Source organism: Eretmochelys imbricata, chromosome 8, assembly GCF_965152235.1.
Source record: "Eretmochelys imbricata isolate rEreImb1 chromosome 8, rEreImb1.hap1, whole genome shotgun sequence".
Classification (NCBI taxonomy): domain Eukaryota; kingdom Metazoa; phylum Chordata; order Testudines; family Cheloniidae; genus Eretmochelys; species Eretmochelys imbricata.
Window position 1 is genome coordinate 7,716,022 of NC_135579.1, and position 25,779 is coordinate 7,741,800.

The window sequence follows — 25,779 nt, forward strand, 5'->3', positions numbered from 1 at the left end:
AATGCCTTCTGCTTTGGTACAGTAATGCATTTGGGGAAGGGCAAGGCATGCAACTATTTAGAAGCATGCTTTCAGGATCCCTATATTTCCCCCCAATCCTCTGCTCTGATCTCCTTTTTTAAAAAGGTGAGGGTCTTTTAAAAAAATCATAGTACGCTTATAGCATTTTACATCTTCAAAGTATTGTACAAATTTTAATAGTACCACTGTTTTGGGATGGAAGGTTGTACAGTTGTTTAAATCCATCTGTTTCAACCTTGTGATGATTTCTCTCAAAGTATTTATGAGAGTAAGGTATATTTTATGTTTATGAGATGCATCCAAGAGAAACCTTGTTTTATCTTTTAAGTACTTGTGCTCCAGAGAATGTGTGGGTGTTGTGGTATATCTCAGTTGGAGAAGTGAACAGTGAGAAGACGAGAGGCACTCTTGCACGCTGAGACTGGAATGAACCTTTGGTTGTGGTGTTTCCTTCTTAGGATTTTGAGAATGGAGGGTGAGGCCATTCATGCCTCCCAGTGTGGGGATTACCCTTCTCTTTTTTCCCCCCAGAGATCTGGATGCTCGAGCCAAAAATGATTGGTACCGTGCCACCTTCCGGCTGCCCAAGGATGAACGCCTGGATGGACATACAGACTGCACCTTGTGGACTCCATTTAACAAGATGCACATACCTGGCCAGATGTTTGTTTCCAACAATTACATCTGTTTTGCCAGCAAAGCAGAGGAGGCCTGTCATCTCATCATTCCACTCAGGGAGGTGGGAACCTATTAAAATGAAAAGCCACTTATGCATCAGGACTACAAGCTTTTGGTCTTTAGCTTTTGGGTGTTTCTGGTGCTTACAGGTTGTGAATCCTGACTCTTGACCACAGTTAATCCGTAGGCTAAGAACATAAGAACAGCCATACTGGATCAGACCAATAGTCCATCTAGCTCAGTATCCTGTCTTCCGACAGTGGCCAATGCCAGGTGCTTCAGAGGGAATGAACAGAAGAGGTAATCATCAAGTGATACATCCTCTGTCACTCATTCCCAGTGTCTGGCAAACAGAGGCTAGGGACACTTCAGAGCATGGTTTTGCATCCCTGTTCGTCTTGGCTCATAGCCATTGATGGACCTATCCTCCATGAATTTAGCTAGTTCTTTTTTGAACCCTGTTATAGTCTTGGCCTTCACAACATCCTCTGGCAATGAGTTCCACAGCTCGACTGTGCATTGTGAAGAAATACTTCTTTTTGTTTTAAACCTGCTGCCTATAAATTTAATTTGGTGACCCCTGGTTCTTGTGTTCTGAGGAGTAAATAACACTTCCTTATTTACTTTCGCCAGTCATGATTTTATAGATCTCTATCAGATCCCTCCCAGTTGTCTCTTTTCCAACTGAAAAGTCCCAGTCTTATTAATTTCTCCTCATATGGCAGCTGTTTCATAACCCTAATAATTTTTGTTGTTTTCTGTACCTTTTCCAATTCCAGTATATCTTTTTTGAGATGCGGTGACCAGATCTGCACACAGTATTCAAGATGTGGGCGTACCATGGATTTATAGAGAGGCAATATGATGTTTTCTGTCTTCTTATCTATCCCTTACCTAATGATTCTCAAATGGTTTCACCAGAAATGACAGTTTATTTAGGTACTGGGGGATTCTTTCATAATGGGCAATGTTTCTAGCAAAAGACTGAGCTCAGTTCCTATTGAAAGAGAAATCTGTCTCCAAAACCTGAGTAACAGGAAGGAAGCAAAGGTAGAGTACACATGCAAATATTTTCTTCAGTAACCATGAGACTGCTGACTAGTAAGTTTGTTTCTTATCCAGTTCTGGAAGTATCCATAGACAAGTCAAACTTTCAGTGCTTAACAAAGTCTGTTCAAAGGACATTGTGACTGTTGGTTTATTTTTTTTACGTTTTAGGTTTTGTTTTTCCTCTCCTGTTTGTAAAAGAAAGACCTCTTAGCAGCTTGAAAGTAGCATTTTTCCCCCATGCCACTTTGTCCGTTCCCATTTGGCAAACAGATTTTTTTTCTATTTTTAATTAAACTGAAATGCATCTTGCTTGCGTGCCATCATTAATGAAATCTGCACAGCTTCTTCAATAGAACTCATTGACAAAGAAGGAAGGGGGAGCAACAACAATAAAATATTTTTTCTGTAGCTCTTATAAAAAATAAGCTTTCAGGGTGTCTTGCTCTGTTTTGTACTAGTGGAGATAGGGCTACTGTTGGGGTATCGGGCACAGCTGTTTGTGCCCAGTGCAGGTGAGCACACTTTTCTGTCTTGGCATTCTCTCTCCTATTCTAGAAAAGTAGCATTTTTTTTAAAAAAAGAAAAGGAGGACTTGTGGCACCTTAGAGACTAACCAGGTTATTTGAGCATAAGCTTTCGTGAGCTGCAGCTCACTTCATCTTGAAGTGAGCTGCAGCTCACGAAAGCTTATGCTCAAATAACCTGGTTAGTCTCTAAGGTGCCACAAGTACTCCTTTTCTTTTTGCAAATACAGACTAACACGGCTGTTACTCTGAAACCATTTTTTTTTAAACAATCTCTTGTATTTTCTTATTTTGTTTACACACTCAATTTTGTAAATAGGAAAAAAGGCAAAATCTTATTCACACTGCATATGTTTTTATTCTTTCAATTTAAAAGGGTTCTCAGCATCTTGATGGGGGGCAGTGAAAGGTCTGTCCTTCAGCTGAGGAAACTGAGGAAAGCCCTTCGATCTTTCTGTATAAACCAGAACACATGGCAGTCATGAGGAAGCAGGTGTTAAAACAGCAAAGTAAACTCCTCTTTGTGGTGGTACTTCATCAGTTTTCTCCACCTTCTTTCCACAACAGGCGCCACTATCATTCCTGTAAAAACCACATCAGCTACAGCAGAGGCTGCTGGCTTAGACCATCTTGCATGTGTCTTGTTAAATGATTTGATGATGGAGTTGATGTGTTGGCAAAAATTAATACCTGGAGGACAATCCAGGTTATAAATGTTTTATAGCAAATTAAATTTGGACCTGCGTCTCAGAGTCCCTTTTAATGATCAAATGGAAATGATGGAGACCTGCTATATCTAAATTGCCTGTGACTGTCTTTTCCAGGTGGCAGTTGTTGAGAAAGCAGACAGCTCCAGTGTCTTGCCCCGCCCTCTCTCCATCAGCACCAAAAGTAAAATGACCTTCCTCTTCGCCAACCTGAAGGACCGAGATTTCCTGGTACAGAGAATCTCTGACTTCTTGCAGAGAACACCATCAAAGAAATCGGATGGAAGTGGCAGAAAATGGAAGGGGAGCTTCAGTGACACTGGATGTGAGGTACTAGAGCAGGGTTCTGGAGTGGACTTTCCACCTTTCCAAAGAGATGTTTGTTGCATTGTCTACTCCAGGAAATGGCATCTTCCTATCAGACTCCTACTCTGAAAGCTGGAGGCTGATTAAGCTCTGACATTTCAGGTCTTTATAATGAGGAACAGTGGGAATAAGACCTATTTACATCAATTTCTCATTTGCATCACTATTCTCGGCAGATTAGGGAAGTTACCCATTCATTGGTTAGAGTTGCATTATAATTTCTCAAGATAAAGAAAGCTAGAGCCTGAGCATCACAGAGAAAATGGTGTTTATGCTGGGGGAGTGCTGTTGGCAAGGGGAAAGGAAGTAGACTGCATCTATTTCTTTGAAAGGCAGGGGAAGAGAGAGAGAGGCTGAAATGTTAGACTAGATTCTCTGGTCTGCTGTACCCCTTCTGCACAGTCAGTCAGTGTAAAGGGAGCAAATACCTCCTCCTAAATCCCGTGCCGGGGATACCCTCAGAATGGGACAATCCCTAGGGAGCGTAAAGCTTCCCTTTCCACAACTCCTGGTGTGAGGGACATGTCAGGGTGGGCAGGGGAAGTGGCCAGAGCTAAATATGCTCTGGTAATCCCCAGCTGGCACAGTTTGGAGCAGCCTCTAGTGGCCAGTATACTAGAGCATATTTTGTTACAGTCAATGAGATCTGGACACAGCAGAGGATGTGGCCCAATGGGTCTCTTAAGGATGCCTGAGACAATAAATCTTAATACATTCATGGATTATGGTTGAAGATCGTAGAATAGTTCTTAAAGCTAAGTAATGGATAGCTCTGGGGACTGGTAATGAGATACAGACGTTCTTACTTTTAGGTTAGTGGCCAGAAGTGGCATTACTACTGTTAGGTAGCCTGTTGGCCATCTCCATCTAATCTTTGTTGGCAGGTCTCCACATCACAGCTGGCACCTTTGGTAGTCTGGGTAGAAAGGGGAAATATAGAATGGGCTTGGAGATGGAGCTACCTTTTACTCTGGGTAGCGGTCCCTGCAAGGGCTGGGTTGAGGGGTATTGGTTGGGCAGCATGGAGAAGTCGGCATGTTTTGTAGAGAGGACTTCAGTGTAGTATTTGACCACACAAAATGTGCTTGCAAAATAAACAGTAGAAGCTTATTATGCTTTTTTTCAGACTATATATTTTTGTTCTTCAGGAGTTTCCAGAGCTCTCTTCCAGCAGTCCACCTGCAGTCAGCCCAACCTCTACTCTCAGCAACCAGTTGGTCCCCAGCTTCTGTACAGGGGATGTGCCAACGGCCTCCCAGGGGCTACTCAAACTCTTCAGGAGAAATTCCGAGGAGCTCTTGGGACCCAAAGGGGTATACAAGCTGCTTACATTTAATGGAAAACAATTAATTGCAAAGAGTTTGGTGTTTAAGTGAAGTGCAGACTAGAACAGACAGGCATAGTGAAAACTTCCTCGTTCTTCATTCTGTACTCCAAAGCTCCATTAGCGCATCTCCCCGCTGACCTGTTTCACCAGCTGCAGTTCCATTGCTAAGCTCCCATACAGCTCTGGAAATGTATCTGAGCTGTAACCCAAGCTCTATCTTGATTTTCCAGTCGTGGGCTACTTGAGCAAAGACTGCCAATTGTGCTAAATTCTTGTGCTATGTTGATAATTATCCATTGAGTCAGTTTCGCTCTCGCTTCAGATTTCCAAGAGCTTTAGCCTGGGTACGGGGGACGTAGTAATTTTAACCATGTAGTAAGAGAACACCCTGACTTGGTTACATTTGTGTTGTAGATGAGACATAAAATGTAGATCGAGGCCACCAAAATCATTTCACTTGTGATCTATTTAAAATCAGATCTTTAAGATGAAGGGTGATGTGTCATGACGACAGTGCCATCCATCACATCCTAGACTAGCACCTCTTTATTCAAGTAAAAGCTGTATCAATGTCACGTTTCAACCTACTTGCTTGCACCTTTTGGCAGTGAATACTTAGAAACTTGATACAGATGATCAGTTGGTCATAAATTATGTATACAGTGAATGTAGCACATCAAAGAATAAGCGAGAGGAAACAGTTTAAATGTGGCACTGTATTTCCTTTGTCAAGTACAGGCTTGAGTATTCTGAAACCTCTCATTCTATAGGTGAACTTGACGAAAATGCTTTAGTCCATCCAAAGGCTCTGTTTGTTTTTCCTCTTAGGCAAAGGAGAAGATGAAGGAAGAGTCGTGGAATATTCATTTCTTCGAGTATGGGCGAGGAATGTGTATGTATCGCACAACCAAGACCCGTGAATTGGTACTAAAAGGGATCCCAGAGAATCTTCGTGGAGAGTTGTGGCTCTTGTTCTCAGGTAAAAGGCTCTACTGTACACTCGAGACAGTTCCCAGGTAACGGGTAGCCCTTCTGCAGTTAACAAATATGAGGCCTTCTGCAAATTTCCGAGGTTGCAAGAGTTAAATGTTCATATCTAAGTAGATCACATTTATTTCTAAATTAATCATTTGCTCCCCGGTGTACTCCAGCTGCATGAAGCTTTAGAGAGACCCAGTTTCTCTCACAATCTGAATGCAGTAGGCCAGCAGGTGCTTTCTGAAGAGACTATGATCTGTTGCCTGCTAGGGCTGCATGACAGTACAGTGAAAGGAAATTCTCTCTTTTCCCAGGTGCTACAGAGTCGTCTTTGTCAGAATTGTGACATTTAGAAGCTGGGGAATTACCTGATTTATCTGCAGATTTGTTTCTGAACTTTGGGATCTGCTTGTATTCATTTGAGTCTGTGTACCGTCCCCTATCTGCCCCTTCACTGAAACTTTGGGGACAAGTGAGTGAAGCAATGCCTTTGTCATTGTAGGGGCCTGGAATGAGATGGTGACGCTTCCTGGGTACTATGCAGAGCTGGTGGAAAAGTCAATGGGGAAATACAGCCTTGCTACAGAGGAAATTGAGCGAGACCTGCACCGTTCCATGCCAGAGCACCCTGCCTTTCAGAATGAGTTGGGGATCGCTGCCCTTCGGAGGGTCCTGACAGCTTACGCGTTCCGAAACCCCACAATCGGGTACTGTCAGGTAAGAGGGGAGTATGGATTGTCCCCCCACGCTTTGGACATTACTGAGAGTCAAACCCCCATTTTAAAGAAGTTTCACACTGGAATTTGGGATCCTCCTTGATGATGCCCTTATACTCCAGCGCTAAGGCAGGGGCTGCTGTGTTGTAAAACTGTAACTGTCCTTTGGATGTGATGTTAAATCCATTTGTTCTGCCTATCCGAGTGGGGCAGCGGAAGCGTGCTGGGCCCATAACCCAGAGGTTGATGGATTGAAACCATACTCTGCAAACTTGGGTTTTATTACTTACAGCCCTGGAAATAATTCTAGTGGCTGTGAGCCACAGAATATTTTATTAGATTGGGGAGAGCCCCAGTGTCCTGGCTAACTTTTTCTCACTCAATAAAAGCACCTTCTAGTTTCCTAAGTAGTGCATGAGAACTAGCTGAGATTATGAAGACAGCTGTATTGACCATGCACAGCCTGCACCAAACTCATTTGTAAACTGCTACAGGATATCCAGAGTATGTAGACGCTGAATTGTTTTATCCATCCTTTGGATATTTACAGCCTCCTTCACACTGCTCTATCAAAAACTCTCTCAGCATAAATACCCTTTTCAAGGTTTTAGTAACCAGGTTAATTAATACTAATACTTTGCATCCATGGATCAAAGTGCTTTACAAAGATGCGTGGAGCTATCTCCATTTCACGGCTGCAGGAGCTGAGGCCAAGAGCGGTTAGCTGGAAACAGAACATAGATCTTCAGACTCCTGGTCTCCTACCTTATCCATAGGAGCATAGTATTCTAACCACATTTATCTCACATTTATAGTGTCCCATTACCTTCCTGAATATCCTCAGCTAATGTGGTATTTTTCTCTCCATGCATGTCTGTGTTGCTCTACCTGCTCCCAGGCCATGAACATCGTGACATCGGTACTGTTGCTGTACTGCAATGAGGAAGAGGCTTTCTGGATCCTAGTGGCCTTGTGTGAGCGGATGCTGCCAGACTACTACAATTCCAGGGTAGTGGGTGAGTCTGTCAAATTCATCATGGGGGCTGGCATTTCCTTCTATTATACAATCAGCAGAACTCAGGAAAGAAGGAGAGTCGTGTTTATTAACAGACCATTAAACATAGTGCATTTGAAAGAGTGTGGGACACTAGCCGATGAAAGCTTTGGCCTCATTAATGATGTGTAAAGAATTTCCTGCAAATTCTAAATATCCAGTTATTCTCCCTGGAATAATTCAGTTCTTAACCCTTCAGGACCAGACAACTATTAATTGGAGGGAAGACAGAGAAGAGAATCAGAAATGGGAAGGGGCTGGCGGGCTAGACTTACATGGAAAGATTTAAAAGAGCTAAATGTGTACATGACGAAGGGGTGGGAAGTCTACCAAGTATTTGAAGGGTGTAAACACAAAGGAATGGTGGCAGGAGTTATTTAGGTTGGTACTCAAGGGTATAAATAGGAATGATGGGATGAAATTAGGGGAAAAAAAATAACCTGACTATCAAATACTTCCTCATTGTGAGATCAGTTCAGTTTTAGAATAGTCTCCCAAGGGAAGTTGTGGGAGCCCCATTGCTTGGAACTTCTAAAATTAGACTGGATAAAGCACTAAAGTATATGCTGTAGGCGATTGTCCCACACAGTTCTTCAATTCTAATCTCTCTGCTTCTGTGACGTTATTTTTAGAACAAGAATCTTTCACCCCACCACTCTTTCGTCTGGTGAGATATACAGATCAATTAATGACTTGCTCACCGCAGGGTGTACAGTAGCAGATCACATGATATTCACATGTGTATGCAGATCTCTTCAGTTATATTAAAGAGGGAACCAGGAAATACATATGACCAAACCTTAGTTGATTTCAGTTCTGTTGAAAACTGGCTGATTTGTGATTAGAATCAATATTTATCCAACTAGCATAGACTTACATTACTTTGTGCCCAGTCCCGCGATAGCAAATTTTCACTTCCCCCTTGTCTTTTCAGGTGCATTAGTGGACCAAGGCATCTTTGAGGAGCTCACGCGAGACTACCTTCCACAGCTGTCAGAGAAGATGCAGGAGTTGGGAGTGATTTCCACCATTTCTCTCTCCTGGTTCCTCACCCTCTTCCTTAGCGTCATGCCCTTTGAGAGTGCTGTGGTCATTGTTGACTGCTTCTTCTACGAGGGCATCAAGCTTATCTTGCAGGTGTCTCTGGCCATCCTGGATGCCAACATGGAGAAGCTGCTAAACTGCTGTGATGAAGGCGAAGCCATGACTGTCCTGGGCAGGTAGCCCTCATTATTCTTCTTTGTAATTAAGTGAACGGCAGTGGTACTCGCCCTTCCACTCTGGTGTGAAATCCTTAATATTTTTCATGCTCTCACAATCTTCATTGCTTAGCAGTTCGAACTGTCTTTAGTAGATGTCACGGTGTCTCAGAGGGTCACAGCTGAGAATGCCAAATTCAGGACAAACTGCTGAGAAATAAGGCAGACTCACCCTAAACTGCTGGTTATTCTAACATTAGATTATACCAATCCAGTAATAAAAGTAAACTTCTGTCTCACCACAATGGTTAACAGGAAGTCAAAAATTCAGTTTCTTTAGGCATTCCAGCCCTTCTCTCCCCACCCAGACACTGTCTGAGTAGTTACTGAAAACCAATTTAATCAAATATAGGATTCTCCTAATCCCAAGAAATCAGCCATTTAGCTAGGTCAATATATAACTCGGAACTTTCAACCCAATAATCACACTGATGCCAATCCTTTAGTAACTAAAACTAAAGTTTTAATAATAAAAGAGAAAAAGAAGAGAGTGAATAATGTTAATTGATCATATACATACAAATAATAGCAACATCCTTATATCAGATTTGTAGCAGTGATGGAATAGACTGCTGGCTTGTAAAATCTCTCTGATAACTTCCAAAAGATTAGAAGGTCTTCAGTTCATATTTCAAAATGCTCCTTTTAGTTGTAAATCCACAGTCTAGAGAATCAAGGCAGGAAAGAGGCAAAATGGAGATAGCTCAGGAGTCTTTTATATCCTTTGCCATGTGCCTGGAAATTTACTGTCTCTGTGGAAAGTTACTGGCCTAAGATGGAGTCCAGGGTCACATGATCATATCCCATGTCCTCACATGGCTTGATGACTCACAGGGGGTAGCCATTGCCCGTATTCTTGCTGAGGTGTCCACAGAAAGAGCTACCTGGGCAGAGTGAGTTTCGTATGGCCCATTGGGAGAGCTAAATGTCCTTGCTGGGCCATCAGTACATAGCTGTTTGGCCCTAATGTAAGTTTTACCTGGTGGGTGTTACCCAGGAATACAACACATATGTATGATGCCAATACGTAGCCAATATTCATAACTTCAGATACTAAAATGATGCATGCATATAAACAGGATAATCATACTTACCAAATCATAACTTTTCTATCGACATCTTACATGACATACTTTGTACAAGATTTGTTGCAGTTGTATAACAATGGCAGTATCAATTATCTAAATGGTGACATTCAATCATACAGCATCACACTATGAAGAAAGACCCATTCTGTTCTACCCTCAAGAATCCAAAAGCATTCAGTTGACTTTCTTCTACAGCATCCAGAAAATGGGGTCTCACGATAGAAAGCTAAGGTCTGAAGAGTTCCATCATATTTTCCAAAGCCCATCCTGGCATGATGTATCCCTGCTGTCTAGCTTGAGTTTGAAGTCTGAAAGATTGCTGCTACCAAATCTAGGGAGAATTCTGATTCACTGTCAGTAACAGCTCCTAGTGGGAGGAGCATCCTAAAACCTGATGAGGCAAATCTTCCTGTAATGTAGCAAATGTAAGAAGGCTTCCTGTAGCAAAGTTAAATGTTGATCCATTCCAAACATGCCACCACCTGCACCTTATTTTTCTGAAATCTCATTAAAAACAGGTGCTCTGAAGAATTAAACGAGAACTGATTGTACTAGAGTGAAAGACATCAGTGGTGCTAGGCAGGCTAGCTGGGAAGAAATAAATTTATTCCAGCCAATGAGATTGATTGTCCAAAGGAAGTGGAAATAGTATGTTTAAGATCTTACTTGCTTTTTTGTTAATTCTTGAGATTGTGTTAATCCAGAGCCCTGCCTTTGTTCTTGTTTATCCCCACAGGTACCTGGACAATGTAGTTAATCGGCAGAGTATTTCTCCACCTATCCCACACCTGCATGCCTTACTCACAAGTGGAGATGAGCCACCGCTTGAAATTGACATCTTTGAACTCATCAAAACATCCTATGAGGTCAGAGGCAAGATTAATATTTACTTGAGTGATCTTTGCCACTTAAGGTCCAGTCCTGCATTCCTTGTGCAGCCAAGACTCATTGGCTTCACTAGGGGCTTGTCTACACTTACCAGAGGATTGATGCTGTGGTGATCGATGTATTTGTGGTCGATTTAGCAGGTCTAGTGAAGATCCACTAAATCAATCACAGATCACTCTCCCGTTGACTCCTGTACTCCACTGGATCGAGAAGAGTAGGGGGAGTCGATGGGAGACGCTCTGTCAACATTGCGTAGTGTAGACCCCGCGGTAAGTAGATCTAAGCTACGTCGATTTGAGTTACGCTATTCACATAACTCAAATTGTGTAGCTTAGATCAAATTTTCCCTGTAATGTAGATAATCCATATTCTTAGGCCTTATGCAAGGGATGCAGAATTGGGCCACAAGTCTTCACGTTAAATATGATTGGACTTCAACTCTGTTCTTCTTTTCAGATTCCATGAAATCTCACCAACCATGCTAACTAAAATTGAAAATTGATTCTCAGTGCCTACTAAAGCTGATAGGTCAGAGATTCCCTCCACTCTCTGGAGAAAAGCTTTAGACTGTTATTTTGCACATGGGGTGAGCCAATGCCAGGGAATTGTAGAGGCAACTTAATTACTGAATATTGGAATGAAAAAGGAATGTTTTGGGGATAAACTTTTGGAGAGTTGTGAGTAACGTATCTGCACAAAACTCATCGTGCCAGGTTTGGCATGCCCATGAATCCCATTCTGCGGTGTCTGTGTTGTGATGATAGCTGGATGACCTGGAGTCTGCTAACCTGGGATTGGTGGCAGCAGCAGCCACGAATCCAATAGGCCATATTACAGAAATAGCAGGCATTCTCCCTGGTTCCCAATTACACTTTTGCAGAAGTAACTCTTCATGGATGATGACAACAGTATACTTGCATGGGAGAAAATAATTTATTTTTATGTTTAATTACCAGGGCAGTTATCAGTGCACACTTGACACATCCTCTCCCTCAATGCAATGAGGAAAATTGGGAAAAGACTTAGTTTTTCAGGTGGATTTCTCTTCTCTGCTACTCTCTTCCTCTCTGTCTTCTGTCATTGTCCTTTTCTTCTCCCTTCAGATCACCCTTATACTGTTCTTCCCGTACAGCGTACGTTGCTTTCTAGTCTCGTTTTCTCACTAACTTGTGCCAGTTTGTGTCCTGCTCAAGGAAATCCTGTTTCTGTCATTGCGCTCTCTTCCTTCAAAGTACTACTCTTTCTGACTGTTCATTCTTTCTTGTTCCTTCCTTGTTTAAGCAGCAGCATCCAAATCATTTTACTTCTCTGATTAGTGCTGTTGAGAAAAAGCCCTGCCCCCTTACAGGTACATCACTCAATTTGAACATGGATTCCTAATGAGTGCTAGCACATCTCATCACATGTTTTTATACTTCCCACCCACCCTTAACAAAAGAGTCTTAGCAGACCATCTCTATTGACAAAAAGTCATTTTTTCCCTTTCAGGTCACTTCTAAGGTGATTCCTGATTTGGGGAACAATATGTCACTGAATGTGAGACTTGTCTCATTGGTACATGGGGGTGACCCGATGTGCTTTTCTTCCTTACTGTAGAAATTCAGCAACTTGAGGGCAGATGACATTGAGCAGATGCGCTTTAAGCAAAGATTGAAGGTGATCCAATCCCTGGAGGACACAGCCAAGAGGAGTGTGGTATGTAACACCCAGATTAAATGAGCTACCAGTTGGCATGTTAATGTAGGACATTTTGCTTTGAGTCCTCTGAAAATCTGCTCTATAGCAAACCCAGGATGTGGTGACTAAAGGGATGATGGTTAATGTGGAAAATATATCTGCTGACATTTAGCTCTCATTGATCTAGTCTAACAAGTTGGGCTGAAGAGCAGAGGAAACAGTTGAAGTGCTAAGATGTGATCCTGGTAGAATTATAGGCAAATCATTGCCAGTATGAACCACAACAGGCTTTGTAACACTTTCCATTTGTTAGAGCTGCCTGTATTTGTTACTTTTCATCTTGGCTCTTTGAGGGTTGCAGGATGGTAGATACTGCTGTCCTTCCCACCCAGAGTGTGTGCTGTGATGTTGGGAACCCACAGAGGACTAGGACCGAGGAGGAGCATCTGCATCTTACTGCCACTTTACTCTTCTATTTGTGCCAGTTGTGAAACCTGTTCCCTTTGCCCCTCTCACTGTAGCACCTGCGCTATAGATGTCTGACAATAGAGGCATTAGAAAGCCAAAAAGTGAAACAAAGGCAAAGAGGTGACATGTCACTTGTTCTCACTTCCAATTACAATGCAGTCAGAGCAGAAAACATACTTAACACTTTGAGCAGCTTTTTACTGTGTTTACCCTCCTCGTTCAAGGAGGGTACAGCTGTTCTCTGTGTCAGCAGTTGCTGGCATGTTCCTGTCCTAGCAACTCAGAGAGGTGAGACTGTTTTCCTTCAGTTCAAAATCACTATAACACTCCTTCCTCCTCTGTACCTTAGTCAAGTCTCTTGGCCTTTTTCATGGTATATGAAATATTGTTGTTTCTTATAGTAAGTGAATAAATTTTCCAGTTTAGGAGTAATAAATAAATGTTCATTCTGTTTTTCTCCCTTACTTTAGGTCCGAGCTATATCTGGTGACATTGGTTTTTCTATGGAACAACTAGAAGAGCTTTATGTGGTGTTCAAGGTAGGGACCTGGCATGGGGAAGAATGTGTCCTAGTCACTCTGCCTCAGATATACAGATAGATAACAAAGATTGAGTGGATGGGGTAGTAATAGCATTGTATTTCTATCCAGAATCTGATCTGTCAAAAGCAGAAGTGGGGCTCTGGGGTACATGGTGCCAGTGAGACCGGCTCTAGTATGTCTGGTTTTTTTTTTTTTGGTTTTTTTTTTGGTTTTTTTTACAAAGATGATGGAAAACTGTTCACAGCATTTAAATGATATTCATCAGGGAGAGATGCTGGCAGTGTTGGAAAGGAATGTTTAGTGCTAGAGTAGAGGACTTGGATTCAGAAGACCTTGGTTTTATTCCTAGCTCTGCCACTGACTTGCTTTGTAATCTTGGGCAAGTCACTTAACCCTTCTGTGCCTCAGTTTGCCCGTATGTAAAAATGGGATGAAAGTTCCATACCTCATGAGAGCAATAAGACTCAGTGTTTTTGATGCCTTTGAAATACTCAGTTGCACGATGTTGTAGACGTAGCAAAGTAAGATGGTATGACTTATTCATAAAACTTTCATTCTAGCACTGTGACAAATCTTATGTACTCAAATCTCTGCCTGAGTCTTCATCCAAATCTGATAGTGCCTTTTGTTCTCCTTGAAATCAGTCTTTTTCTAGTTTGATCAAATCCTCTTCCTTCATTTCTCAGAGCTCAGCCATGATCACACATGGACCTTAGGAATAAATAAGGGGAGGAGAAAAATAGATGTATGAGCAAAAGTTTCTTCTCTGGCTATGCAGTGTCTTTGTCCGTGAGGTTTAATTGAGTCCCTAAGAATGAAGGTTTGTGTAACTATTAATGGTTTGACCTATTAACCCTTTCCCCTCAAAGGCAAAACACCTGACGAGTTGTTATTGGGGGAGCAGCCGCACTGCAGCTGCCCACCGAGATCAGAGCTTGCCCTACCTGGAGCAGTATCGCATTGACCTGGAGCAGTTCAGAGAGCTGTTTGCCAGTCTAACCCTCTGGTCCTGTGGCCTCCACACACCTGTGCTGGCAGGGCGAATGTTCCGGCTTCTAGATGAGAACAGGGACTCTCTCATTAACTTCAAGGAGTTTGTTACAGGAATGAGTAAGTGTCTTTTCTAGAGATGCTGTGGAATGTTTTAGCAAAGTTTTCCACTGTTCTGAGCACATAACCATAGAGAGACAATAGAATTCATCCAGGAGGGAGGACAATGTCATTACAGAATGAGAAATGCCTTCTTGCTAAACAAGTTAGACGTTGTGCAGAATGCAGCAGCACAGATTTCTTTCTGTACAGGAGCTGTAACTGCATATCTTTTCAGCTTCCCCTTGCTTGTATGGGAACTCTAGGGGTCTGTTTGATGGCCCCTGTGAGCTGTCGGTGACTCTTAACACTAAGGGCTATTTATTTCATCCTTTCCCCCACAGGTGGGATGTATCATGGTGACCTGACTGAGAAGCTTAAACTACTTTACAAATTGCACCTGCCTCCGGGTGAGTGATCTCTTCTCCCTCCTTCTCTGACACCCAATGGTAGCTATCACACTGGCTGAGGAGCATCCTTACATGTTTTGCTAGGTATTTCAATAAAGCTTTTTTTGTGTTCCCACCTACTGAGGGGAATGAATGGATAGCCTGCCTCAGTGGTTCTCAGACTGATCTATGAAGAATTTGCTGATGATCTGCAGAAAGCTGGTTACATAGCCAGCCTCATTTCCAGCTACTAAATTGCATTGAAGGACTGCTAAATATTAAAAAAACCCAAAAACCGAACCATTGATATATATGAATTATCAGTGTAAGTAAGTTTCCATAGGGATGTTACATGATCCCTGGCTGGGATGATTTAATTGGGGATTGGTCCTGCTTTTGAGCAGGGGGTTGGACTAGATGACCTCCTGAGGTCCCTTCCAACCCTGATATTCTATGGCAGATGGGAGGGGAGAGGTACCTCAGTAACCCAATCATCTTCTGCTCTCTCTCTCTGCCTTTCTCTGCATGTACAGCTCTGATCTCAGAAGAGGCTGAGTCTGCTCTGGAGGCCACAAGTTATTTCACAGAGGATATCTCGACAGAAGGTAACTTAACACCTGCTCTAACCTAAGAGATGAAGGCTGCAAGTGTCGCACAAGTCTGTGCAGTTTGAATGGTGACCCTCGAAAGCAGGGTTGATCAGTAGAAGTGTTTTAGGGTTGCTTCTCATTGTTGCATGGGGAAGATGAGTCAGTTGATGGGCTGTTTAATCTCTGCTTTTCTAGAAGAGAATGCAGCATGCTGTGAAACACTCTCACGCAGACTGCTGAGGAGGAACATTAATGATGCTGTCTGCTTTTACCGACCTGTCTTTCCTGTTTTCAAGTTCAGGGAGTCTCACTGTGTCTTTTTTTTTTTTTTCCCCCACCTCCTTTATGTGTGTCTCTGTGTCTGGCCCACTCTCTGTTTTCCCTTGGATTTACCCTGCCCTCAAACCCTCTCTCTGCTGCTCCAGTATCTCCTTTTGTCTCAGAGCTGGATTTCTTCTTGCACTGTGAGTCTCAAGGTTAGTCTCTAGGGTGTGCACACACGCTGAGCTCTTTGTTGTTATGCTAAAATAATCTGCCAGCACTGAAGCGCCATGTAAAATACCATGAAATTATTTTATTGCTGCTTTCCACTGGCCCTCCCTCTATACATGCAGTGCTATACCTAGCACTTGGTTTGCTTGCCTCATGTGCATTTTAGATGCCTTTCAGTAACTGTGTTTATTCTATCTACTGGACTACAACTCTGTTATAACCGAAGGTGACTAATTTTAATTCGAGGCTTTGGCCTTGAGAAAAAGTTTGACCTATAGTTCCTCCAGTGGAATTTGGCAATGGCTATTCCCATTGAAAAATTTACTTGACACCTACTAGGCTGAGAACTAAGTCTACTAGCCAATGTAAAGATAGCATTGCCATCACCAGGGCTTCTCCAGAGCCTTGCAGCTTAAAGGAAGGAAGAGTTGTGTAGTATTTAATGTGTACTACAGCATTGTCAATCAACTTTCTATTTAATACACTTTTTAAAATTTAACTTACTGCTATGGCTGATCAAATAGCAGAATAAAAGGATTAAGTATATTATTTGATAAATTTCACTAATATGTATTGAATATTGTGTGACCCTCTAAAGCAGTGGTCTCCAAAGTGGGGTGCGCGCAAGACCATCCATGGGGGTGCGCGGCAGGAGGAGCGCAGCTCTGCTCTCCCCACTCCGTCTTCGGCGGCACACTGGCGGCTGCTCTTTTTTTTTTTTGCTTCCCCAGAGCTGGCCCTGGGGGTGTGTGATTCAAAAAGTTTGGAGACCCCTACCCTAAAGAGCTGGTTGAATAACAGTGTCAAATAAATTACTCAAATAACACTGGTGCCATCTGAATAATATATTTATCTAATACTGTTCCATCATCTTTATATATTTAATTTCTCTTGCTTTTGTTGTATCTTCTTTCCTTTCCGGGGCTCATTCCACTTTTTCTTTCTTATAATAGATCATGGGGCTTAGTTAACTTCCATGTCTATTTCATCTCATCCTTAGCTCTCTCTCTCTTCCTTTCCCCATATTGTGCTCTTTTCCTACCTATCCCTTTGTACCATATTTCTCTTTGCCCACTTATCCCATCAATCTCTCCTTCTCCCTCTTTCCTTTCCTGCCTATTCATTCCCAGGCTGTGTAATGCTAACACTTTTCTTCAAACTTCTACCATTGCTAATGTCAAGCTGTCCTGTGGTGGCTCAAGAATGTGAATAACAACCTCAGGGCAGACTGTTAAGAAGCAGGGCACAAACCCCAAATTGGTTGTGAGTTCTGCACTTAGATTTCACTAACCTATTATCAAGTGTGAACTCCTCAAGCACTATACAGCCTCAACATGAAGTCACAGATAGTCCCCTTGCGTACTCTGATCTATCTTGCCACCCAGATAAGCTTACCTTTGTGATAGATGGTCCCTTACACCAAGTACTACAGCAATATTCAGGTTATTCCCAGTCCCAAAGGACCAGTCAGTTACGCCAGGTCAATTGCACCTTAGATCTTAGAGCAAAGACAACCCTTGTAGCCAGTCCTATAATAAACCATCTAAGGATTTATTAACTAGGAAAAGGAAACTAGTTATTTACAAGGTTAAAGCAGGTAAACACATTCACACAAATGAGTTCCACTGTTTCAAAAGGTAATTGAAACTTCTATAATATGCAAGTTCTATATGTCCCTTAGGGCTAACCCAGGCTAAGCATTGGGGATCTTTTGCTTATGCTTACTAGTACTTGCCCTCTCAGAGTCCAAGCAGCATAAAAGATACAGTTTCTCCTTGTTACCACCTTTTACTGCTTTCCCCCTTCCGCTTCAAGTTGCAAGTTCAGCTGTTGGGAGGAATTCAGTTGCATGTCTCCTTTTCAGTCAAGGATGAGGAGAGCAATCAACAGTTTTTTGTCCTCTCATGTTCCACAGTGATTTGTCTACTGTTTATGGGTCTTCTTTTGTTGGACAGGAGATAACACCTCCTGTGGCAAGCTAGTATTTCACACTTGCTTCTCTCCTGAGTGGGTGATTCGCAGTAACAGAGCATTACCTATATGTGTTACCTTATGACATGGGATACAGATATTATAAGTGAGATTAATGCATGCAGCAATTTACAAGCATTCCATAAAGTCTAAACACGTTTTTATAACTAAGGCCTATTTTAATAATACTAACACATGGGGGAGCCAGACTGTTTCCAGTTATGTATTTGTCAGTGTTCAGTTGAAACCTAGGGACCTTAGCATGAACTGTCACCTAGTCTGCCAGCATCACTGCTACCAGCTGTTAAGCTGCACCAGTGGAAAAAATTAAGACAACTGCTATGTTAGACAATGCCATAAGTCTTGGAAATTTTAGGAGACACCTCACAGCCCAAGGAGTTGACTTTCCAAATATGAGTAACAGGTAACCTTTGGAATCACAGGGCTTATGAACTTTTTAAAATGTAAACTCACATTCTGCAAACTTGATACTCACCTGGAAAAGCTTCCTACTTACTGTGTGCAAGTAGATTTTTCAAGCTGTGGCTTTTTCAGTCTCGCTATATGCTGTAGGGGAATGGTGTAGGAAAGCTAGCCCTAATTTTATTGAAAATACTCATGTCTGTACTATACTGGATATGTAAGTTTGTCTTGTACACTGTGCAGTAATAGAATATTCGCTGAGTCACTTTTCTAATATCAATGTTTGTTTAGAAGCAGCTACTCAGGAAGACAGAGGAGGGAGAAATGGGGATTCCAAAGAAAAAGGTAACTAACCAGTCCCTAATGTGGACAATTAATAGCTCCCGGCATTTCCCAGTTTTGTCATTCATGTAATGTCAAGTTTTTTAACTCCTACCCCTTTACTCTAGCATAGGAAACCTCTCAAGGCTTTGCTCATGGAAAGAGGCACAATGTAATGTGGTCTAGGGAATTTTTATGTCTTGCTGATTCTGATATGGTAACAGCCTCCAAGCTGAAAGGGTCTTGATGCGCTAGAGAGGCCTTAACTCACCAGCCATGAACTGCAGAACTGCAAAATTTACAGAAAAGCAGAGTTTATTTCATACCTGCCAAGCTGATTGCAGAAGTGTTAGTTTTGCTCCTCTGCATCACATAAGAAAAACTCTAAAAGCAGAGTGCCGTTCCCTGTGGTCTCATCTCCTGAGTCCTGTCAGTGAAATCCTCTAAAACAGTATTCTTGCAAGCATAGAATCATGGAAATGTAGGGCTGGAAGGGACGTCAAGAGGTTATCTATTCCAGCCTCCTTGCACTGAGGCAGGACCAAGTAAACCTAGACAATGCCTGACGTGTGTGTCCATCCTGTTCTTAAAAACTTCCAGTGATTCTACAACCTCCCTTAGCAGCCTATTCCAGTGCTTAACTACCCTTATAATTAAGAAAGATTTTCCTAACCTCTAACCTAAATCTCCCTTGCTGTGGATTAAACTAATTACTTTTTGTCCATCCTTCAATGAACATGGAAAATAATTGGTCAGTGTTTTTTTAGGCCTTAACATAACCATTTTCAAATTTCAGGGCCCCATTCAGTCTTCATTTTTCAAACATGCCCAGTTTTTTAACCTTTCCTCATAAATCAGGTTTTCTAAACTTTTTATCACGTTTGTCCTCTCTCCACTTTGACTACATCTTCCTCAAAGTGCGGCACCCAGAATTGTCACAGTATTCCAGCTGAGGCGACCAGTGCCAAGTAGAGTGGGACAGTTCTCTCCTGTCTTACATATGATGCTCCTGTTAAAACATCCGAGAATGTCAGCCTTTTTCACAGCTGCATCACATTATTTACTCTCATTCAATTTGCAATCCACTATAACCTCCAGATCCTTTTCAGCAGGACTACCACCTACTCAGTTATTCCCCATTTCATATTTGTGAGCTTTATTTTTCCTTGCTAAGTGTAGTACTTTGCACTTGGCCTTTTTAAATTTCATCTTGTTAATTTTGGGCCAATTCTCCAATTTGTCAAGGTTGTTTTGAATTGTAATCCTATCCTGTAAAGTGTTTGCAAGTGTGATGTCATAAACAAATTTGATAAGCATACTCTCCATTCCATTATCCAAGACCTTCATGAAAATATTGAATAGTACTAGATCCACCTGTGGGACTGAACTAGATATTTCTCGCCAGTTTGACAGGAAACCATTGATAACTACTCTGAGTACAGGTTTCAGAGTAGCAGCCATGTTAGTCTGTATCCATAAAAAGAAAAGGAGTACTTGTGGCACCATAGAGACTAACACATTTATTAGAGCATAAGCTTTCGTGAGCTACAGCTCACTTCATCGGATACATCCGATGAAGTGAGCTGTAGCTCACGAAAGCTTATGCTCTAGTAAATGTTAGTCTCTAAGGTGCCACAAGTACTCCTTTTCTTTGAGTACAGTATTATAACCAGTTGTGCCCCCACCTTACAGTAATTTCTTCTAGACTGCATTTCCCTAGTTTGCTCATGAGAATGTCATGTGGAATAGTATCAGAAGCCTTAGAATCAAGATATATCATGTCTGCTGCTTCTCCCCCATCCACTAGGTCAGTAACCTTGTCAGAGAAGGAAACTTGGTTGGTTTGGCATCTCAATCCATTAATCCCCTGACTCTAATGATCTAGCCTTGCCTTGCAGAGGAAAAGGGTACCAGCCCCCAGGATTACAGATACTACTTGCGAATGTGGGCCAAGGAAAAGTATTCCAAGAAAGAAACCATCAAGGATCTCCCGAAAATGAACCAGGTAGGAAGTGAACTGAGAATGTGTTTCCAGTTGAGCGATTTACAGCAGGGATGGAGTAAGGCAGGATACAGCAGGCTCACAGTTCTGCCAATACACTTTAACCCTTACAGCATTCCTTGCTGTTTCAATATTTAGAGTTCTAATGATGTCAAACTTAGTGGTTCTATTATATGGACATGCATCCGATGGAGGACTAGTTTGAGATTTTACTTATAAACTAAACTAATTTTGTTTCAAACTGAAGACATATTTCCAGTGGTGAAAATCAGGTACATTTAACCCTCCTCCTCCAATTAGAACTCTAAACAAAGGCTCCCCTCCAGTGCAGTGTGTTTCAAACATCCCCTTAATGCCATTCCCCTGACTTATACACTGCCTGGGGTTTTCACTACCTTTAGAAGATGGAGCACTATGCAAAATATTAGACTACATATTAGTAAGTGTCCTGCATCATGACAACATAAGCTGCTACTTGGAGGGCATGATCTAATACAGGATGATCTAATAGGAGTCACTGCTTCTCAGTAGGTGGCTCATAGTTCATCCACCATTGTAGATTTAGTGGAGGTTTCATAATCTTTGCTGTGGTTTCATTTTCTGTTTTTAAAGGAGCAGTTTATAGAGTTATGCAAGACCCTTTACAACATGTTCAGTGAGGACCCAGTTGAACAAGAGCTGTACCATGCCATTGCCACTGTAGCCAGCCTTCTCCTACGAATTGGGGAAGTTGGAAAAAAATTCTCCAACCGACCCATGAAGAAGACTGATGACTGCAAAGCAAATAATACCGATGCTGAAAGTGAAGAGGAGTCACCAACATCTGAACACAGTCAAAATTCAGCAGTGGAGCAGCAACCCCAAGCTGACCCTGAAGACAGAGCTTCTGGCGATATCCAGGCTGGAAAAACCCATCAGGAAAAACAAACTCCAGGAGATGGGGATGGTGGAGAAGGACCAGGATCTCCTATACAGCTCCCGTCAGATGATGAAACCAAAGACGATATGTCCATGTCTTCCTACTCCATGGTTAGCACGGGTTCCCTGCAGTGTGAAGATATTGCAGATGACACAGTCCTGGTTGGTTGTGAAGCTAGCAGTTCAGCTGCAAGGTATGGCAGCACCATTGACACTGACTGGTCTATCTCCTTTGAGCAGATCTTGGCTTCCATGCTTACAGAGACAGCCCTGGTAAACTACTTTGAGAAGAAGGTCGACATTGGCCTGAAGATAAAAGAGCAGAAGAAAGTAGAGAGGCAGTTCAGCTCATCCAGTGACTATGATCTCTCCTCCTCAGTGTCAGGCTGAACTCAAGGAAAGCAGTAATGTCTCAGGTGATAAAGGGTGAGGCTATAGACATTGGGCAGATGGCGGGAGTTTTTTTACCCAGACCAATAACTACACAACAACTACAGTAGATTCTGCTGAATAAGTGGCTTGTCACAGTGGCTGTTTAACATAGACATCTCTCTGGAGACCCGGCTTGGTGGAATTACATTACATTCTCAAGAGCATGAAAGCTATTAGAACTTGATAGCCCCATAGGCTTGCAATTACCACTGTAAATTATGCATGTCTGCCTCTGGTTATCTTTTTTAATGAAGTTTTATTTCAAACACAGCCACTCCATGCCCTGTCCTCATTTGCTATAGATTCCTGGGTAGTTTTGTACAGAAGATGCAGCCCAGCTTGAAACTCTGTACGTCTTTGGCTGTCACTCTGTGATCTAAGCAGTATGTCTAAGTGCTCTCAGTCCTTGGCCTATAAAATAGTCTTATTAGGTTCTTAGATACAGTACTGTAACTTGACAAATGTATTGCAATCGTATCCCTTTGCTCCCAGCATCCTGAGACTTTAATTCAGTAGTTTCTCAAATCTGGAGGCTTCTATGGATGTGATTTGCCATCCCAGTACCGTGTGGTTTTTCAACATTTTACAAGAAAGTGTCATGTAAACACTTGTTTTCTAAGCCTCTGTTTTTAACTCTTTGACGCAAAGAATTGATGGTTTTGAATTGTGTCTGAAGCCGCAAGCTCCTTGACATTGATGCATAAGAAGCAGTAGGACCCAAAAAGATATTGGGTCTGCCAAGGGGTTAGATTGCGGATGCAAGTCCTGAACTGGAAATCAGCTTACTGGAGCCCAGTTGTTACAAGCTGTTGGTACACAGATCTGTTTTTCTTACTCTTGTTGCTTCTGACATTAGTTTGTTCACAACCTTTCCGTCAGCACAGCCATTAGCTTTTAAAAGAAAAATATCTTCTGTAATTTAATTTCCTGGCAATATTTTACTTCATTTTAATATACTAATGATGGATCTGATTTTTAAAAAGATCCATAGTAAATTTGTCATAAACCAGTCGAATATCAATGTATGACCCGGGCTTACAGAGCCAATGTCAATCACTGAATTATCACAGAGCAAATATATCACTTGGTAGAACCTTAACAGATCAGTTTCTCACTGTGGACAGGGCCACAGCAGATCTAATTTGTATGAGGCAGAAAACTTACATGAGCACCTGGTGCCACTTGTGACTGTTCCCTGTAGGCTCTCTGAAGTACAGGGCTTTCCAGGAGCATGTGCATCTCCAGGCTGCCTGTACAACAGGAGTCCAAAGAGCTGTTTACACCTCAGTCCTGAGAAGTAAAGCAGAAGCGGGAGCAAAGTGGTGCTGCTCTCCTCTCAGCCATCACTCTAATACCTGAAATCTGAACAGACTAGCTCACCTGCGAGTTTAAAAGCTTATATAGCTGGAGGGAGTGCAGCTACAGATTACCCTCTGCAAATTAACTGTGGACCAGAGGAAAGTAGACGCTCCATTTGGAAACGGTAACTTCCCTGTGGGAGGGCCTCCCCTCCCAGGAAGCATCATCATTTCTTTTCATACAGACCTGTTCATCTCATTACAAAAGCATCTGTGTTCCAGAGGCATGTGCCTCGCTGGCAGAGAGCAAGAATGTTAGCATGGGGCTGGTGCAGACCCAGTACTGAGGGTGAGCCACATTGGTGCTTCTGGCTGGTGTTCAGAACAGACGAGGATGACAAAGACTGGAGCCAGCTGATGGATGTTCCCAAGTAAGGTACCATTTTATGCGATGTTCAGTGTTACTTCCTTTTGTGGTGTTCTCTCTGTATTCACAGCCAATGCATATTTCTTAATTCTCTGCCTCCTCTGTCATGTACCTCTGGAGAGCAACTCTAGTAAAAGTGCTTTTACTAATTCTTCAGTAATTTATTGTAATTTTTTTTAAGTACAGGTAATACATGTGATTTTACATTGTCTATGTCTGATCTGTCATGTGCTCAATAAATGAACCAGAATCCACACACCGCCCTGGACTGGCTTTCACTTTATCAGCTGAACACTGCTTACCCTCAGGGTGTCTGAGCGTATGATTTTTCCTCACTCCATAGCTAGGTTGTATGTCCGTGATTGTTGCCTAAGGCAGTAGACCCAGTGGGTGGCCTGTGTCAGCTGACTCAGGCTCAGAGGTCTCAGGCTGTGGGGCTATAAAATTGCAGTGTAGCTGTTCTGACTCAAGGGACCCTCTCGGGTGGAGGGGAGTCCCAGTGTGAGAAGGAGGATCTCACTTTTCTCTCTCCATCCCTTCCACACAATTCCCATCTCCCTCACAGTATCAATGCCAGGAGACTGCAGCTGCACACCGATTAATCGCTATGGGGATGCAAAAACATGTCCCTTCTCTCTGGCTTGCAGTGGTCACCTTCATGATTATTTTAATCAGGGTAGGCCTGAGGCTTCTGTGGAAAAGCCTTTGCCAACTATTACAGCAGTCCTGGGGCACTGAACAACTTAAACATTTTTATTGAATTTGGAATATTAATACATCAGATGTTTCCACATGGAAGCAAGCTGTTTGAGTTAAGAGTACACCAAAAATTTTGGCTAATAATCCAGAAGATACAATTTAGGGTGTGATTATATTATATATGGGGGAGGGATAGCTCAGTGGTTTGAGCATTGGCCTGCTAAATCCAGGGTTGTGAGTTCAATCCTTGAGGGGGCCATTTAGGGATCTGGGCCAAAAATTGGGGATTGGTCCTGCTTTGAGCAGGGGGTTGGACTAGATGACCTCCTGAGGTCCCGTCCAACCCTGATATTCTATGATAATCTATGGTTTCAGAGTAGCAGCCGTGTTAGTCTGTATTTGCAAAAAGAAAAGGAGTACTAGTGACACCTTAGAGACTAACCAATTTATGCTCAAATATGCCACTAGTACTCCTTTTCTTTTTATGATAATCTATATTACAACTCCAAGGAACCACCACCAAGTATGAGAGATGCACTGCATTGTGCCAGACACTGTACAGACAAGTCACAAAAGATGGTCCCTGCCCCAGAAAGCTCACAAGTCTAGGTTTTGGACAGACTTCAGTAGGTGGACAAAACAAACAAATAGAATGGGAGTGGGTTGGGAGGACATGATAACGTGAACAGTTAGCAGAAACACAAAGTTTCATAGATTCATAGATACTAAGGTCAGAAGGGACCATTATGATCAAAAGTTGTGGCTTGCACTTGCCTAACTAGGTCAGCAGTGATTTGTATGCTTTAGGGCAGAGGTAGGTATTAAGGGGGGATTTAAGAGGATAAAGTTCTCACGTTTTGATGGGAAGATTTTCAATACACAGCTAGTGGCATAGTAGAAGGTATGGAGGTACCTTAAAGATACATGGGCAATTGATGTTGGCATCAATGCAAGAGCACAGGTGGGGTAATTGACAGCTCGGTACTTTAGATCTGATAGGGTGGGGTTAAATGGGAAAGGTAAGAATATCTAATACAGTAGAGATTGCAAGCCAAGAAAGACTGAAAGGAGTAATGTGGTCAAAGAGAAGAGCCAGCAGCATTTTGAATGGACTTGGGAAAATATAACTAGTATCAAGCACAGAGAGGAGGAGAGGACAGTAGTCAAGGGATGAGGAAAGGGCCTGACTCAAGACCGACAGAAAAGGCAGAGAGGAGAGGTAAAGGCAGATCTTGTTGATTTCCTATTTGAAAAGGTCAGAGAGATCCTGTGCAGAAAGGTTTTTGGACACTTTCTGCTTTTTGGTTCTTAGGCAAATTTGTGGCTGATTTTTACAAATAAAAAATTTTACTCCCCCCCTCACCCCCATTACATTAAAAGAAAAA

General features: G+C 42.3%; 1 protein-coding gene across 1 annotated transcript in view; it reads left to right on the forward strand.

Moving 5' to 3' along the window:
- Positions 1-23,951, forward strand: part of TBC1D9B (TBC1 domain family member 9B) — a 38,966-nt gene extending 15,015 nt beyond the window's left edge. Inside the window, exons 6-21 of the mRNA XM_077823652.1 lie at positions 553-760; positions 3,098-3,310; positions 4,495-4,659; positions 5,502-5,652; positions 6,154-6,368; positions 7,266-7,383; positions 8,356-8,641; positions 10,505-10,634; positions 12,253-12,351; positions 13,272-13,340; positions 14,213-14,453; positions 14,777-14,842; positions 15,355-15,426; positions 18,589-18,642; positions 20,517-20,623; positions 21,233-23,951. Coding sequence (XP_077679778.1) covers positions 553-760; positions 3,098-3,310; positions 4,495-4,659; positions 5,502-5,652; positions 6,154-6,368; positions 7,266-7,383; positions 8,356-8,641; positions 10,505-10,634; positions 12,253-12,351; positions 13,272-13,340; positions 14,213-14,453; positions 14,777-14,842; positions 15,355-15,426; positions 18,589-18,642; positions 20,517-20,623; positions 21,233-21,928 — 2,890 coding nt within the window. The 3' untranslated portion in view covers positions 21,929-23,951. The remainder of the gene's footprint in view (positions 1-552; positions 761-3,097; positions 3,311-4,494; positions 4,660-5,501; positions 5,653-6,153; positions 6,369-7,265; positions 7,384-8,355; positions 8,642-10,504; positions 10,635-12,252; positions 12,352-13,271; positions 13,341-14,212; positions 14,454-14,776; positions 14,843-15,354; positions 15,427-18,588; positions 18,643-20,516; positions 20,624-21,232) is intronic.
- The last annotated feature ends 1,828 nt before the right edge of the window (positions 23,952-25,779 follow it).